The sequence below is a fragment of the Pelophylax lessonae genome (genome assembly GCF_965119305.1).
Source record: "Pelophylax lessonae genome assembly, chromosome: 1".
NCBI classification, from domain to species: domain Eukaryota; kingdom Metazoa; phylum Chordata; class Amphibia; order Anura; family Ranidae; genus Pelophylax; species Pelophylax lessonae.
In genome coordinates, this window is record NC_138768.1 from 333,092,626 (window position 1) to 333,109,207 (window position 16,582).

At 43.1% G+C, this 16,582-nt stretch overlaps 1 protein-coding gene across 1 annotated transcript in view; it reads right to left on the reverse strand.

Moving 5' to 3' along the window:
- Positions 1–13,329: 13,329 nt before the first annotated feature.
- RABGGTA (Rab geranylgeranyltransferase subunit alpha) overlaps positions 13,330–16,582 on the reverse strand; it is a gene marked incomplete at its 5' end in the record, with an annotated part of 58,018 nt that continues 54,765 nt past the window's right edge. Inside the window, 2 exons of the mRNA XM_082243295.1 lie at positions 13,330–13,530; positions 16,260–16,347. Coding sequence (XP_082099421.1) covers positions 13,382–13,530; positions 16,260–16,347 — 237 coding nt within the window. The 3' untranslated portion in view covers positions 13,330–13,381. The remainder of the gene's footprint in view (positions 13,531–16,259; positions 16,348–16,582) is intronic.

Here is a 16,582-nt window from a genome sequence, read left to right on the forward strand (position 1 = left end):
AGCACTGGTGGGCAATAATGGGCACTGGTGGGCGGCACTTATAGATGGCAATAATGGCACTGGTGGGCAGCAGCACTGATAGATGGCATTGGTGGGCAACACTGATAGGGAGGGCACTGGGGGGCTCTCTGAGCCCTGCTTGCCATCCCTGGTGGCCATAGTGGGCATCCCTGGTGGTCATGGGTGGGCATCCCTGGTGGCTTAGTGGCACCCCTCCCCCCAGGGCTGCACTGGTAATCAATGTTCTGATTACCAGCACAGACCCCCCCCTGTGATCAGTGAGTAATTAGAAATACTCACTGATCACCCCCACAGCAGCAGCACGATCCTCTGATCTTCTCCTCACTGACAGGATCTGTCAGGAGGAGAAGAGATCGAAGCCGTTACAACGGCTCTATTTACATTATATGACGGCTGTGATTGGACACAGCCGTCATGTGATCAGGAGGGCCAATCACAGGGCCCTCCTGCCGAATGATATCGCTCTGTGTCCGAGGGACACAGGCACATCGAGATCGCGCCGCTGCGCATGCCCGCGGCGGCGCGATCTCTCTCCTTCTGAAGGACGTTCCGGAACGTCCATTCAGAAGGACAAGACTCCCGCCCGGCCGTATATATACTATGGCCGGGTGGGAGGTGGTTAAAGGCAAGACAAAGAAAATCCCAAATTTTGAGTTGTCCCCAGAAAAGTATTAGTGGGGAAATCTTCCAACGGTGACACTCGTTCTGGTGAGCTGGGGGTCCCCAAGGGATTCCCTTCATTTGCAGGGGTTTCCTCTCACTTTCTGTTTGGCTATTAGACAGGAAGTGAAGGGAAATCGCCAAAATAGGATACAGATGGCGAAAAGAAATCTGACATGGGTTATAACCCTCCCTTGCTCCATCCAAAATGAAAAAAAAAAGTTTTGCCTACAGTATAGTTCTACTTTTGGTATGACTAAAGGCAAACCTTTTCAATAGAGTGGGGAGGAGTTAGAACTGTTGTCAGCGTTTTATTCCTGTCTGTGTCCATGTCCTTGTACTGCTGGCTCTTCTTCCAATTCCCCTACCCTTGCCGCTGTAATCTTCCAGTGTGCACTCAGCAAGAGTGCTGACTATGCCCCCCTTTTCCACTCATCCCCTCCACTCACAGCAGCTGTACTGTACCTTCTATGAATGAAGAATGATCTACGAATGGAGGAGGCATACCTTTCATTCATCTGCGCAACCTTCATTCAGAAATTGATTTTTATTAGACATGTGCAATTTGCTGAATATAAATTCAGACAAATTTTTGGTTATTTGGAGATTCGGATACCAAATCTCCTAATGAAATAGTAACAAATTTTGTTAATATTTCAATTTTTGTTTTGTGTATTAGTTTTCGAACAAATTCCAAATTTTTGGAACGATTCGACTTCGGTTCAGTCGAAAAATGATCGACCGATTTGAATTCTGTGTAAAGAATAGATGGTTGTTAAGGAGCAGGCCGGGAAGCCAGCTGCTGCATCCTTAACAAACGATGACTCATCAGCTGTCAGCGAGCTTCCCCACTGACAGCTGAAATGTAAACAAAAGAATGCCGGCAATATAAAATTTCCCCTGCCCCCCCAATCCACACCAAGCCCTTTGGGGCCACTTCCCCACACTTCAGCTCCTTAACAACCAGCTATTCTTGACACAGAATTTTTCGGCCGATCCGAATTCTAATTATTCCAAAAATTTGGAATTCATTCGCAAAATTAATAAATAAAATGAAATTAAAGGAAACTAAACTGAACAAATTGCGAAACGAATCAACAAAACAAAATTAGTAACATAATGAATCTATCCGAAACAAAACAAATGTTTACGTTCTGCACATGTCTCATTTTTATTTATAGATTACAGAGGTAGGAGTATCGGAGGAGGGGATTCCAACTAAACAACGAGGCAGCAAAACAAGAAACACATTGGATGGATAGTAAGTCATGTCCCTTGTACTTAGTTTTTTTGGCAAAATTAGACTTTAAACAAAGAGATACAAGTTACATACACTCTCGCCATAAATATATGCTTCTGTATTTAGGACAACATATACTGCATGTAAATTGTAGGACACACATCTGTGACCAGCTAGTATGGATCTAAACGATACAGTCTCCTTTTTTTCTCTACTACTGGGCTTTGTGTGTGGCCACAGAAGGCTGTTAATGAAAGAATAAAATTCCACATGAAAGAGCAGTTGCCTAAATCTTGGGGAAGCTCTTCAATTATAGTATTGCTATATCAAGAACATGCAGAGCAGCTTTTCTGTGTCTTTTAAGATTTTTATGTTGCCCTCAAAATAATTGCTAAATTTGGAACAGTATTTAACAGGAAACTGAACTCTGGAAGCTGTGCCCAAAGAAAAGGCAGGCAGAGAAAACATGACTAGTTACCAGTATTTCCCTGCAGGAGATTTTCTCTATTACTGATTTTATACCAATGAGAATTCAATAAAGCCTTAAAGCAGAGTTCCACCCAAAAGTGGAACTTCCACTGATCTGCCTCCTCCCCCCCCTCTAGTGACACATTTGGTACCTTTCAGGGGGGAGGGGGGAAGGGGTAACTGTCTTTGACAGGTACCCTTTACCACTTCTGGGAGACAGCGGCGTGGCGCTGTCCCTTGGATATTCGGCCCCCCTTCTCCTTCCCCCACCACTGGGCCAATTGGAAAGTGCAGTGTGAAGCCGAAAGGCTGGTTTCTCTCATGACAAATGGCGGCAGCAGCACCTGACAGCTGATCCGAAAATCGGCTGGGGTGCTGACATTGCAGGCTCCCTGGATAGGTAAGTGTCTATATATTAAAAGTCAGCAGCTACAGTATTTGTAGCTGCTGGCTTTTATTTACTTTTTTTTTTCCCAGGCGGAACTCCCCTTTAACCGGTAGTATACTCCGCTTTTTAACTTTTACCTACAGGTAAGCCTATAATAAGACTTACCTGTAGGCAAAATGAACATCTCCTAAACCTGCACGGTTTAGGAGATATTCTCCCTGCATGCAGCCGCTGTCACCAGTGGCGCATGCGCTCTGAAGGTCCAGCGAACCTTCAGAGCTCTTTGCCGGCAAGTGAACTCCCGAGCGCATGCGCAGGATTGATGTCATTGCGGCTCCAGCCACTCACAGCGCCGGAGCCGCCAAACCCAGAAGAGACGCAGAGGGAAGATATTAGCTGCCTCAGCGGTGTCTGGGCGACCGTGTTGGGGCTTCGTTCTAAGGTAAGGATTTCATAATGAGCTGGTACGTGATGCATACTAGCTCATTATGCCTTTGTCCAGCAGGATTTTTTTTTTGAGGATACAACCGCTTTAATGGCACTTTTCTCGCAGTAAAACTGCCTGTGCCTAATTCAAGCAAGCATTTGTGCCAGTTTTAGTAGCATTACTGAAAGGAGTGACAAGTTCAGTAAGATCGGGGAGTCCAGTATAGACACTCTGATCTCAGTGGTAGGCACTGCAGATTCATGTACCTGTCTGTGACAGGTACGTGAATTATCTGTAAGCACCAACAGTTTAGGTGTGGGGCCAACGAAATTCCAAAGTGTGTCTCTGATACCCTTTATGAATTTCCCCCACCATGTCTTGTTCTGCGCTGTCTCTGTGTGGTGTGGCCATCTTGAAGCATGGCTTTGCTTCCCCAAGAGCATTGAGCATGCAGCAGTTAAATCAACAAATCTCACTCCCAATCTTCTGAGACCAGCAGTCAGAGGCATAAGTGCCTTAGATCTCACGCTGCAGACATACAGCTATACAGCACACAACAGGAGTGTCTAGGCACATTCATATAGCAGGAAGAGCACTATTTTTCAGGAGGAATTCCAGGCAAATTGTAAATCTTTCAGGGTACTGCTTAGACACAATTACCAGTTCTAACAGTTCGCTACAACATAGCAAATACTGCTTGGGTTCATCTACCTTTAAAGCGTATGTCAAGCCAAAACCTTTTTCTCATACTTTAGGATAGAGTGGGGAAGGATTAGAACCACGGTCAGGTTTTTACTAGTGATTGACCGATATAGGTTTTTCGTTGCCGATACTGATATTTTGGCCATTGCATATCGGCAATATTTTTGTACATTTAAAAAAAATATATATTTTTATTTTTATCACTTAACAGTTACTCTTGTGGAGGGATCTGGGGGTCTAAAAGACTCCAAACCCTTCCTCTGCACTTAAAAGCATTCAAAACGCCAAGTTTGGCTGTCTTGAATGCTGTCATTTTTTAAAATCTGGTGCTGAGTACTCGGAAGTGATGTCATGACATCACTTTCGTGTTTTTACATGGAGACCCGATCAGAGCCCAATGCGGCTTTGATCAGGTCTTGGGCGGCGGTTTTTATTTTAATAAAAACGGGATTACACTATTTTGTGCATCCTGTTTCCTTCTTTGGCATCGTTGGAGGGATATTCATTATTCACCCTCAGGGAGTCAGTCTAAGTTGTTACCAGCATTTACCAAAGGAAATAGTGAAGGGAGATCACCCTGTGTCTAGATAAAACTATATAGGTCCTAGTGACCTGCTGGGTTCTGGTGAGCATACTATTTATTACAGCTCAGGAGGTAGATTTTTTTCCTAATCTTTTCTTCAAACACGGTGTTGGACACTGTATATGGACTTTTTTTTTGGATTTTCATCTGACTCACTTGCTTGTATTTCACTTAATTGTGATATTTAATATTAAGTACTTAATTATTTTGGATTACTTCACTGTATCAGTCATATTTACTTGATTATATATCAATTGCACATTCATATTTATGGTCATTTTATTTTACCCTAACAGCTTTGAAGGATCATTGAACATTACAGACTGATTTATTTCACCTAATTTCACATAATATTTATTGATTATATATTTTTTTCAATTATTGGATTTATTCATAGGAATTGAGACCCACTCATATATTTATTTTAGGTTGATATCATTGAACCAGCGCCTACTTTTATTTAAATCTTTTTGTCTATATTTGTGTCATTTACTAATTTAAAGGGGCAGCAGGTCATTGTCATTTTGTAGATACATAAAGGACCAGGCGCCTTTACACAGTTCCAAGGTTTTTACTACTATTCAGGACTTTATTAGAGATTTACCCTAACTTCCTACCTTGCCAGCAAAAGTTTCAAGAAAGAGGAAGTAAATGGAAATCTAGAACAGAAAAAGATAGACAGACTTCTAGCGTCCCCCTACTCTAATAAGTAAAGGCATTTATATTTCTCTCCTTGTTACTGTTGGAGAGCTATACTCACTTCCTGTCTGGTAAAGCTTTGTCAGCAGGACAGGAAGTGAGGGGAAATCTTTTTAACCAAGCTACGGATAGCAGTAAAAATTTGACGGAGGGTTAGTTTAATGACAGAACAAACTATGTATCTATATTTACCTATAACATCTCTTTATATGAACTTTCGCACTCTAACCAAGAATTTAACCAGCTACATTCATCAAGCATCACTAACAGGTCAATGTTTCAAATCTTAAAGGGAACTGAAATTGTGTGTTCATTAATCACAGCATAAAAGCAAAAACAAATTATTTTACAATGGATTATGCATAGAGGTTTGGATAACATGACCTGTCAGTCATCGCCGTGGTCTGGAAGAGGAAAATATTCCTTAAGAAATGTAAACTAAGCAGGGCAAGCAACCAGGGGATTGTCTCTTAATTACTATCAGGAGGTACGAAAAGCAGATAAGGGACTTCCATTAGGAGTAATTGAGAAATTCTTTCCGATATGATCCACTCTCAATTGTATACAAAGGATTGCTTGTAAATTTAGTTTTAGTATTAATGCTTGTTAAGATACCCACCTGTATCAAATCTATGCATGTTAGTGGCTAGAACTAGCTTTGAGATGACGGTCTCTGCTGAATTTAGAAATGTAGTAGGTATCTAATCCCTAGGCTACAGTGACAATGACAAAAAGCTCTTGGTTCCTCTGAGTAAGCGTTGATTCATGAAGAGGCTCTCCTAGGTGTGTTTTGACTCCAAACAGGTGGAACAGGTGTGGAAATAAGAAGGAAGAATAGGACACCACCTTTTTATTTCCCTGGTGAGTCCAAGTACAGCATAATTACCTTTAAATGATAGGTTAGCCATAGTCTTAACTACTCTTATTAAATATTTATAAGCCCAATCTGTTCCCTTACAGTGTGCCAGTAAAAAAAAAAAAAAAAACAAGTTACAGTCTACTCCCAGACAGGTTAATGCTGCCGAGGAGACTGTCATCATTTGCAACATGGAGGAAACCATACTTTAATGGTGATAAACCTGCTCTCCTAGTATCAAGCAGGAGGTCAGTAGAATGCCAAAGAGGAAGTGAGAGAAAATGGCCAATGATGTCACACCAAAAAAGATGTTCTGTAACAGTAAAAAAAAAGAAAGAAATATACACACACACACAATATATATATATATATATATATTGCATTTATTAAAACTATAGCTCTTGTGACTCTGTTTAAAGCAAACTTGTGCCTTGGTCATACAGGGCAAAGCAGCAGTCTTGCCTAAATGCTCCATGCGCTCCTAGCAGCTAGAAAGAAGCTTGGGCATTCTTCAAACTCAATTCTGAACCCAGGCTTTTTTGTACTCTAGTGAACTGCGGACTGGGTCATTTCTTGCCCCGCAGCTCATTGAAGTACAAAAGAGTGAGGGTTCGGAGTTTGGATTAGAGAGAGGTTTGGAGGATGCCTGAGCTCAACTTTACTAGCAGCGCATACATTTCGTCACTACCCCCTAGCCCCATTCAACTGCTGGGATCAAAGAACATACCTGGAATTCTAAATTTGGAGGGGCATTTTGCCCTAAGCTCAATATATACCTTACAAGAAGAAGAAGAGGCGCAGCCTCAAAACGTGTAAGCCTGTACAGCTTCGGGGGACGATCCAATTCCGATCTCGATGCTGAGGATTTTATACTTTGTCTGATGTGCTTTTTTACCAAGAACTAGTTTGTGAGTATTTTTAATTCATTATTTTAATAAACCTGCTTAAAGGATAATGCACTAGGCCGGTGCGCCCTTGTGTCTGTTTATCGTTTTAGAACATAGTGCAATTGCCTGCCTGAATGGATAGATTAGGTAGGTATTTATGTAGCACCCTCCTAGGTAGGTGCTAGTGAGAGAGTATAGTTTTTTTTGCTCTGTCTGCCTGTCAGAGGAGCAGCAGGCAAATCTATATTGCTTTCTGCCTACCAAAGAGCAGGATCTGTGATTTAGGTCTGCTCAGTGTGTTCAGTATGTGATTCATTTTGTCTAGAGAGTGTTTCACGCTGGTCCAAAAGGGAGGCATGTTGGACAGTGGGAGGAAACCTCACCAATGGATAAATAGGCTTTGATACAGTAATGGCAGAGACAGGCTGCCTTGGTGCATTGTGGGATACTGTATAAAAGCAAGGAGCACATGTGCTGCGGGGTCTTTGGCTGGTGAGCAGAGTCCCAGAGGGAGGGTGGCAGCGGCCTCCTCCCCTGTAGCAGTGGCACGTGGCCTCAGGGGGGTCATCCTGAGGGCCAGAGGAACGGAGCTGAGCCCAGAGGTCCAGGAGCGCTGACTGAGGGGGAGACACTGGAGACCCTAGAAAAACAGTATCGTGAGTACAGGGGATCGTGTCAAGGGGCCTGACCTGAGGGGATGGTGTGTCAGCAGTCAAGAAAGTGGATACTAGGAGAGTGTCCTGAAGATAATTTAGTTCATCAAGTCATCTGGAAAGAGACTTAACCCTAAACCCACCTAAGTGGCAAGGTGGGTTAACAGCTTGACTGTACCAAGAGTTAGAAGTCCTCCATTTTGTGAATAGTTAATCTGGAGTATCCCACTATTCCCTTCTCCCATCCCGAATTTATAAAATAAAATACAAAACAACTACATACCCCTGGACACATTATTGACTGAGCCAAGAAGTAAAGTGATAAACTGTGAATGTCAAAGCTGCTATTGGTAACCCAGGGGGACCCGTAAGTGTGAAATCCAGCAGTCCTCAAGGGGGCAGTGCTACATTTGGGGGCGTCATCCAGGAAAAAGACCCCTGGGTTACATCAACAGTTATTAATGGCAACCGCCGAGAAATCCCACCAAGTGACGCCATGCTTTCCTAAGTATTGTACTGGAGTGTCGGTGAAGAGGATAATGTCTGCTCTACAGTGATCAGTTAACCACTTGCCGACTGCCTAACGCCGATCTACGTCGGCAGTCAGCCCCTCACAGGCAAAGTGACGTAGGGCTACGTCACTAGCTTGTGAGGGTCTAGGGAGCGAGTGCGCGCCCCCGGAGGCGCGCTCCCGCTCCCGCGTGGTCACGGACCCCCCCGCGCGTGTGACCAGCGGACCCGATGTCCGCCGGTCACTCGGCGATCGGCGGGGGAGAGGGAGAATGTCAGGCAGCTTGTGTAAACAAGCCACCTGTCATTCTCCTCGCTGTAAAGACACTGATCAAACGGATCTAGTATGTAGATCCGTTGATCAGTGTCCTTACAGCTCAAGCCACAGCCAATCACAGTAGAAAGCACGCCCCTAGGGATACACACAGCCCCTCCCTCCCAAATAAAGTTAACCCCTTCACAACCAGTGTATTTTTACAGTAACAGTGCATATGTATAGCACTGATTACTGTAGAAATGTCACTGGTAACCCCAAAAGTGTCACAAATGTCAGTCAAGGGTCCGATCTGTCCGCCCCAATGTCGCAGTACCGCAAAAAAAAAAAAAATCGCAGATCGCTGCCATTACGCGTTAAAAAAAAAAACAACAAAAATGACAAAAATCTTTCCCTTTGTTAGTAAACGCGATAACTTTTGCGCAAACCAATCAAAATACGCTTTTTGCGATTTTTTTTTACCAAACATATGTAGCATAAAACAAATTGGCCGAAAATTTAAAAAAATTTTGATTTTTACTTTTTTTTGGGGGGGAATTTCATATAAAAAAATGTGAAAAATATTGTTATTTTTGCAAAATTGACGCTCTTTTTTTGTTTATAGCGCGTGATCAAAAAATCGCACAGGTGATCAAATACCACCAAAAGAAAGCTCTGTTTGTGGGAAAAAAAGGACGTCAAATTCGTTTAGGTACAGCGTCGCACGACCGCGCAATTGTCTGTTAAAGTCACGCAGTGCCGAATCGCAAAATACCCCCTGGTCAGGAAGGGGGTAAAATCTTCCGGGGCTTAAGTGGTTAAAGTATGCTGACAAGTCAAGTTAGCAACGGTGGTTGCCATGGGCAAGGAACGGACATTTACCAAGGAAACAGTATGTGTTCTCAAGTAAAATGTTGGAGAGCTGATGGAGAAAAAATGCATTGTATTGTACAAAAGGACTGTGTCTGCTTTACAGTAATCAGTTCAAGTGTGGATGAGGAGAGTGGTGACCCGGGACACAGGGATCGGTGTGTCGGGGGTCATGTCTGAACATGTACTGTGAAGAAAAATGTTGACGGTGTAATTCATGACAGCGGGACAATTTTCCTACACAGTATGGGAGGCCAGTTGGCTTGGGAAGAAAGAAGTGCAGCTGAGGCCCAGGTACAGATGGAAAGGGCAGATGTGTGTGTGTGTGTGCCATGTGGTGACATTTGTGTTGGCTAAGCAGAGTTGTAGCAGCAGCGAAGAAGTTACCTCACTGCACGGGAAAGCATGCACTGAAGAGATCTGTCTAACAGGGGAAGCCCCTGCCAGAGAGTCAGCTAGTCTGGATTTGTGGGCATGGTTACCACTCACAGACTGCCAATCTGAGTGGAGGAACAGAGCTGAGACATCACTTCCGCTCTTGGGTGTAGCTGAGGAGCAGACAGGTGTGTGGAGGAGCAAGATGGTGGATGCTGGAGTAAGCCGGAGTGCAGGGGCTATCCCACGCGCTGGCGGAGGACCTGGAAAGTTAGTGGAATCACCGCAGTGTGCCAAAGACTTGGGGTTCTGTGAGGCCTATGCTAGAAGGGTCACAGATTTGTCCCCACCTCGTACCTACACCCGGGCTTGGGATCAGAACGAGGCATACGCAAAACTCATCAGGAGGGAAGAGACCCTATATTCCCCACCTGGGAGAGGAAACAGACAGACCCTTCCCAGGTTCTCAAGATGCCAGCTTCTTATTCAGAGAAAGGTGGCCCTGGAGTATGGGTACGACTACCCTTACACTCCTCGGGAGATTATGCAGGAAATAGAGGCCACGAGAGAAGAATGGTGTGACGAGGTGATTTGGGCAATTTGGGAGTTCCTATACATCCCTAAACCGTATGAGAACAAGGAGAGGCCTGAGTTGTGGAACACCTTTTGCTCTGTAAAGACGAACTGGAGTTTAGGGCAGGCCAGTTACACAGACCGTTTTGCGATTCGCCGCCCAAATGGAACAGGCCAGGCTGGGTCTGTTCGTGTTCAAGACTTAAAGAGGAAAGCTGTTCGAATCCCTCACCCCAATCACTATTGCTGAGGATGAAGGATCCAACCCCTGCAGAGAAATTGATGCTACAAGGCCGGCTAGCCTAGAAGTTCTTTAAAAAGAAGAGGGGCTGGAGAGCCCGAAGTTCAAGTTGTTGTTGGGGTTGAAAGCCCTATTCCCACATTACCCCTTTCCCTTCTATCCTTGCAAGAGGGATTGGGAATCAGCAGAACTGCTACCACTGTGTAGTATCATCAGAAGAGGGCCGACCCTCTAACTCCCAAAAGACTTTCTATTCAGAGGACTTCAGTAGTCACTTAGTTCTATGCTTCGGTTGCTAAAATAAGCTATTGTTACTGAATATTCTATTAAGATCCTTTGGGCCAACAGGCCAGGATCACTAACTGGAAGTCAAAGGACACTTTGAAAGAAACTTATGGGCCATACACACTATACAATTTTCTTTAGATTTTTTCCTTCAGACTTACCAAAACCATATAATATGAGGTCAAACCTAAACACTTTCAATTTGTATGCAATCAGGCAGGCCCTTGCACTACATAGAAAAGGTGAATCTAAAGGAAATCTGACAACAAAAGTTGTATAGTGTGCATCCAGCTTTAGTTTCTAATTTAGTTCATCAAGTCATCTGGAAAGAGACTTAACCCTAAACCCACCTAAGTGGCAAGGTGGATTACCAGCCTGGCTGTACCGAGAGTTAGAAGTCCTCCATTTTGTGAATAGTTAATCTGAAGTATCCCACTATTCCCTTCTCCCATCCCTAATTTATAAATAAAAATGGATGGATTATTTATTGAGCCAAGAAGTAAAGTGATAAACTGTGAATGTCAAAGTTGCTATTGGTAACCTGTAAGTGTGAAATCCAGCAGCCCTCAAGGGGGCAGTGCTACATTTATATTACAGTTTTGGTAAATCTAAAGTTGTTTATACAAAGATTGTAATGTGTATGATGACCCTTACACCTATGTGACAGCACTGGTGGTAGGTCTATCCAGAGCTTTTTTTTTCTCAGAAAAAAGGTGCAGAAACTCAACCATGACCCCCGAAACCCCCCCCCCCCCCCAATGTCAAGTACCAGGAGTGCATTATGTACAGAGTGCAGAGTTTGGTGGGGTTACACACAGAGTGCAGAGTTCAGGGGTGTGCTACGTGCACAATTCAGGGGTGTGCTGCGTACAGAGTTCAGGGGTGCGCTACACCTAGAGTGCAGACTTCAGCCTTCTACCACAGCTGCTTAGCTCTGCATTCCCCAACCACATCTCACGTTTATCCCTCTTCTTTTCTAGTACCTTCCCTCACACTGTAGGTGGCGTCACCTCTCTCACTTGCAGGGAGATCATCCAGTGGTGGTGTCAGCATTCACACTGCACCCCAGGCACTGCCATCTCCTTTGTCCCCATACTGCACTTGGAAAACACAGGAAGCCAGACTTCTGTGTTTACAAAATGATAGTGGTGAGCAGGGAGCAAAGGGCCTGAGCCAAAGGTGGTGGAGTTCCAAGCCCTGGGTTTACCACATAGGGGTGGAGAGAAAGCTTAGCCTGTTTATGCTTTGACTAGAGCAACTGGAGCAAGGCAAGTATGTGCTACTAAGGGGTGGGGCAATAAAGCATAGGTTTGCTTTCAAGCTTAAATTCAGGCACTAGGATTTTCCAATTATTTAATGGGCATTGACACTACTAACTAACTAACTCTCTCTTTGTCACTTTGCTTGATAGTACATCTCCCCCTTTACTTCTGGTTCAATCCAGAATAAGCCCGGCAGGTCTCATAGACCTCAGTACTGGTGTGGTACCTCCACCATTCACAAAATGTAACCTTCAGTCTTGTGTTTTGTGAATGACCACAGGTGAGAGGGGGGCATGGCAGGACACCAGAGTTGAGTACTATGAAACTTACAGCACTCAAGTCCAGATTGGATCAGAAGTACAGTGGGAGCTGTAGTATCAGCTTTGCAGCTCTAATAATTGGAAAATCTTGGTGCCCAGAGTTGGGCTTTAAAACATGTGTCGGAGCTACGCTATGTTGTATTCATAGTGGAGCTACGCTATGTTGTATTATAGTGGAACTATAATGGTTATATAAAATTATGGTAGTAGTTATGGTAGTCTGTTTCCTTTTCCTGACACCATTTTATTAGGAATGTTTAAAAACTGAGCTCCAGGCAAATATATAGTAAAAGGCACAAATGAATGTAGCTCTTTATTCATTAACACATCATTAAATGCATTTAGTGTCTGCCTCTTGCAGTCTACTGTACAGCAGAACCCAGAGAGTGGGATGAAGGAGCAGCACAAGTCACATGTTAACAGGAGGAGAAAGCAGAGTGACAGATGAGCTCAGCAATGTGCTTCTTCTCCTTCTTTTACTGAGTGCTGGAGGGAAGAAGTCCTTTGAGAGTAAAGCCTAGTACACACTAACAGTTTTTTCTTTCGCTCAACCCAGCGGGCAGAATGAAACCTGAGAGCTGCTGTACTAATTATCCAATGTTAGTACAGCTATCTCCCCCACTAAGCTATTGTGACGGCCCCCGCCAGAACACAGCAGCCATTGGCTTGAGAGCACTGATTGGATGCCGATTGACAGACCTTTTTTGATCATGCCCTTTAGTCAGGAGCCGGACATTCGGCCGGCTTCTGACGGACCGGCTGCCGTACACAAGGGCCAAATGTCTATTGAACCGGCTGTTACCGCCGAATATTCGGCCAGTGTGTGCAAGCCGTTTTTAAACCTGCCACACAGACAAATCAGGTATCACCTTTCCCCCTCCACCAGGCAGGATTGTATTGTATGGCAGAACTGTGTAAATCTCAGGACTGAATGGGCAGAAATATAAATCATTTAGGCAGGTAGTTTACCTGTGAATTCAGGTTTAAGATTTTTCCCAAAACCTTCCACTCTAATCTTCCATGGTAAACCACCACCACAAAATAAAGACCACAAAAGCCAGGGCATACTGTTTATTGATGTAGGACACAAACTGCCATAATAAATAAGTTAAATCTCGATAGTATCCACCTGTGGAAGAAAAGCCTTCAACTGATCTTGTACATCCACAATCTCACACAGGGGGTTTCCTTGTAAACGTAGCACTGAGAGGCGAGGACAGCTGACCAGTGGTTGGAGGTCTGAGACTTTTGATATTTCTAAGATAACCAGTTAAGCAAAAACAGATTTCTGAATTGTAGACTCAGCCCTGAACCATACAGTATATTTGAAGAAACCATAAATGAAAGACAAGAAACACACAAGATAAATAGACCGTGTAAATAAACGGGACATACAAATTTATGAGCCTTACAAGAGATGTCATGTACGCAATTCTGCTCCTAACAGGGAAACTTATACTGAAGCTAAACAGTACACTAGTAAAAATTGGGGTTTAATGTTAATCAAATAGTTTATATTTTTTGTGAGAAGTACAGTTGTGACCTACTCCACTTCAACTATTAAACCATTTAGCATTAAAGGGCTAATACATTTAAATGACTGGACTATGGAACTGGAAGCGATACATTTATTAATTTCCTAGTGTTACAATTCAGGTAAGGTAGCAATGTGGCATGGGTTTGCACAACTACATGGAAAATTGATTACTAGAATTTTTTGTTATTAGACATACACACTGTGTACAGCCGTGGCCAAAAGTTTTGAGAATGACACAAATATTGATTTTCACAAAGTCTGCTGCCTGCGTTTTTATAATCACAATTTGCATATACTCCAGAATGTTATGAAGAGTGATCAGATGAATTGCAATTAATTGCAAAGTCCCTCTTTGCCATGAAAATAACTTAATCCCATAAAAAAAAAAATTTCCACTGCACTTGTTTCATAAGGATTCAGGACGCCCAAGAAAGTCCAGCAAGTGCTAGGACCGTCTTCTACAGTTGATTTATAAATCTTATTGAAGTAAAAACTACACCTCTTTGCATGACATCATGGGTTCCCAGGTACAACTAGACTCTCAGCTACGCCTCCTGGGTCTCCCTGAGTTTAAGGGCTGTACACACAGTGGCATCAGCCGGTTCAATAATAATCAGATAGAAACATATGATACAGTGAGGTAAAAAGTATTTGATCCCCTGCTGATTTTGTACATTTGCCCACTGACAAAGAAATGATCAGTCTATATTTCAACGGTAGGTTTATTTTACCTTTAGGAGACCGAATAACAACAACAAAAAAATCTAGAAAAACGCATTTCAAAAAAGTTATAAATTGATTTGCATTTTAATGAGTGAAATAAGTATTTGATCTCTTATCAATAAGCAAGACGTTTGGCTCCCACGTGTCTTCTATACAGGTAACGAGCTGAGATTAGGAGCACTCTCTTAAAGGGAGTGCTCCTAGTCTCAGTTTGTAACCTGTATAAAAGACACCTGTCCACAGAAGCAATCAATCAGATTCTAATCTCTCCACTATGGCCAAGACCAAGGAGCTGTCCAAGGATGTCAGGGACAAGATTGTGGACCTACAGAAGGCTGGAATGGGCTACAAGACCATCGCCAAGCAGCTTGGTAAGAGGGTGACAACAGTTGGTGTGATTATTCGCAAACGGAAGAAACACAAAATAACTGTCATTCTCCCTTGGTCTGAGGCTCCAGGCAAGATCTCACCTCGTGGAGTTTCAATGATCATGAGAACAGTGAGGAATCAGCCCAGAACTACACAGGGAAATCTTGTCATGATCCAAGGCAGCTGGGACCATAGTCACCAAGAAAACAATTGTTAACACACTACGGCGTGAAGGACTGAAATCCTGCAGTGCCCACAATGTTCCCCCTGCTCAAGAAAACACATGTATAGGCCCGTCTGAAGATTGCTTATGAACATCTGAATGATTTAGAGGAGAACTGGGTGAGTGTTGTGGGCAGATGAGACCAGAATCAGGCTCTTTGGCATCAACTCAACTCGCCCACTGTTTGGAGGTGGAGGAATGCTGCCAATGACCCCAAGAACACCATCCCCACCGTCAAACATAAAGGTGGAAACATTATGCTTTGGGCATGTTTTTCTGCTAAGGGGACAGGACAACTTCACTGTATCAAAGGGATCATGGATGGGGCCATGTACCGTCAAATCTTAGGTGACAACCTCCTTCTCTCTGCCAGGGCATTAAAACTGCGTCATGGGTGGCTATTCCAGCATAATGACAATGACCCAAAACACATGGCCAAGGCAACAAAGGAGTGGCTCAAGAAGAAGCACATTAAGGTCCTGGAGTGGCCTAGTCAGTCTCCAGACCTTAATCCCATGGAAAATATGTGGAGGGAGCTGAAGGTTCGAGTTACCAAAAGTCAGCCTCGAAACCTTAATGACTTAAAGAGGATTTGCAAAGAGGAGTGGGACAAAATCCCTCCTGAGATGTATGCAAACCTGGTGGCCAACTACAAGAAATGTCTGACCTCTGTGATTGCCAACAAGGGTTTTGCCACCAAGTACAAAGTCATGTTTTGCGAAAGGGTCAAATACTTATTTTACTCATTAAAATGCAAATCAATTTATATAACATTTTTAAAATATGTTTTTCTGGATTTTTTGTTGTTGTTCTGTCTCTTACTGTTAAAATAAACCTACCATTAACATTATAGACTAAACATTTCTTTGTCAGTGGGCAAACGAACAAAATCAGCAGGGGCGCAAATCATTTTTTCCCTCACTGTATGCTGATGTTTGTTCGTAGTCCATGACTTGGTAGTGAAGTTAAGACAGGACAGCGCATTTAAAAAAAAGTCAGTGATGGCAGCTCCCATATTTCTACCCTTATAGATTCCCTTTATAACAACAGTTTTACTAAATTCTGTTCCACAGTACAACCTCTCCCAAAGCTTACAAATAAAAAAATAACATATTATACCAATATAAAGGATACTATTGCATTGTAGGGATAATTCCTCTAGATGTGGTAAGTTCCACTCTCCTTCCAGATGTGAAACCTCATTATTATCAACTTCGAGCATCTGCAAAACAAAATAGAAAAGAATAAAACCAACTGCAGGATACCAGCTTCAAACATAGAGATGGCATCCACACATCTTCATATAGTTACAGTAATGCACAAATCTCTAAAACATACTCAATGCTGAAATAATCATTTTATTTTACAGAAAAACTCAGACCCAAATCCTACTTTTTCTTTTCCTTTTAATTCCTTCAACTTACATTTTCAAGAACCTCTTGTATGTATTGTAAACG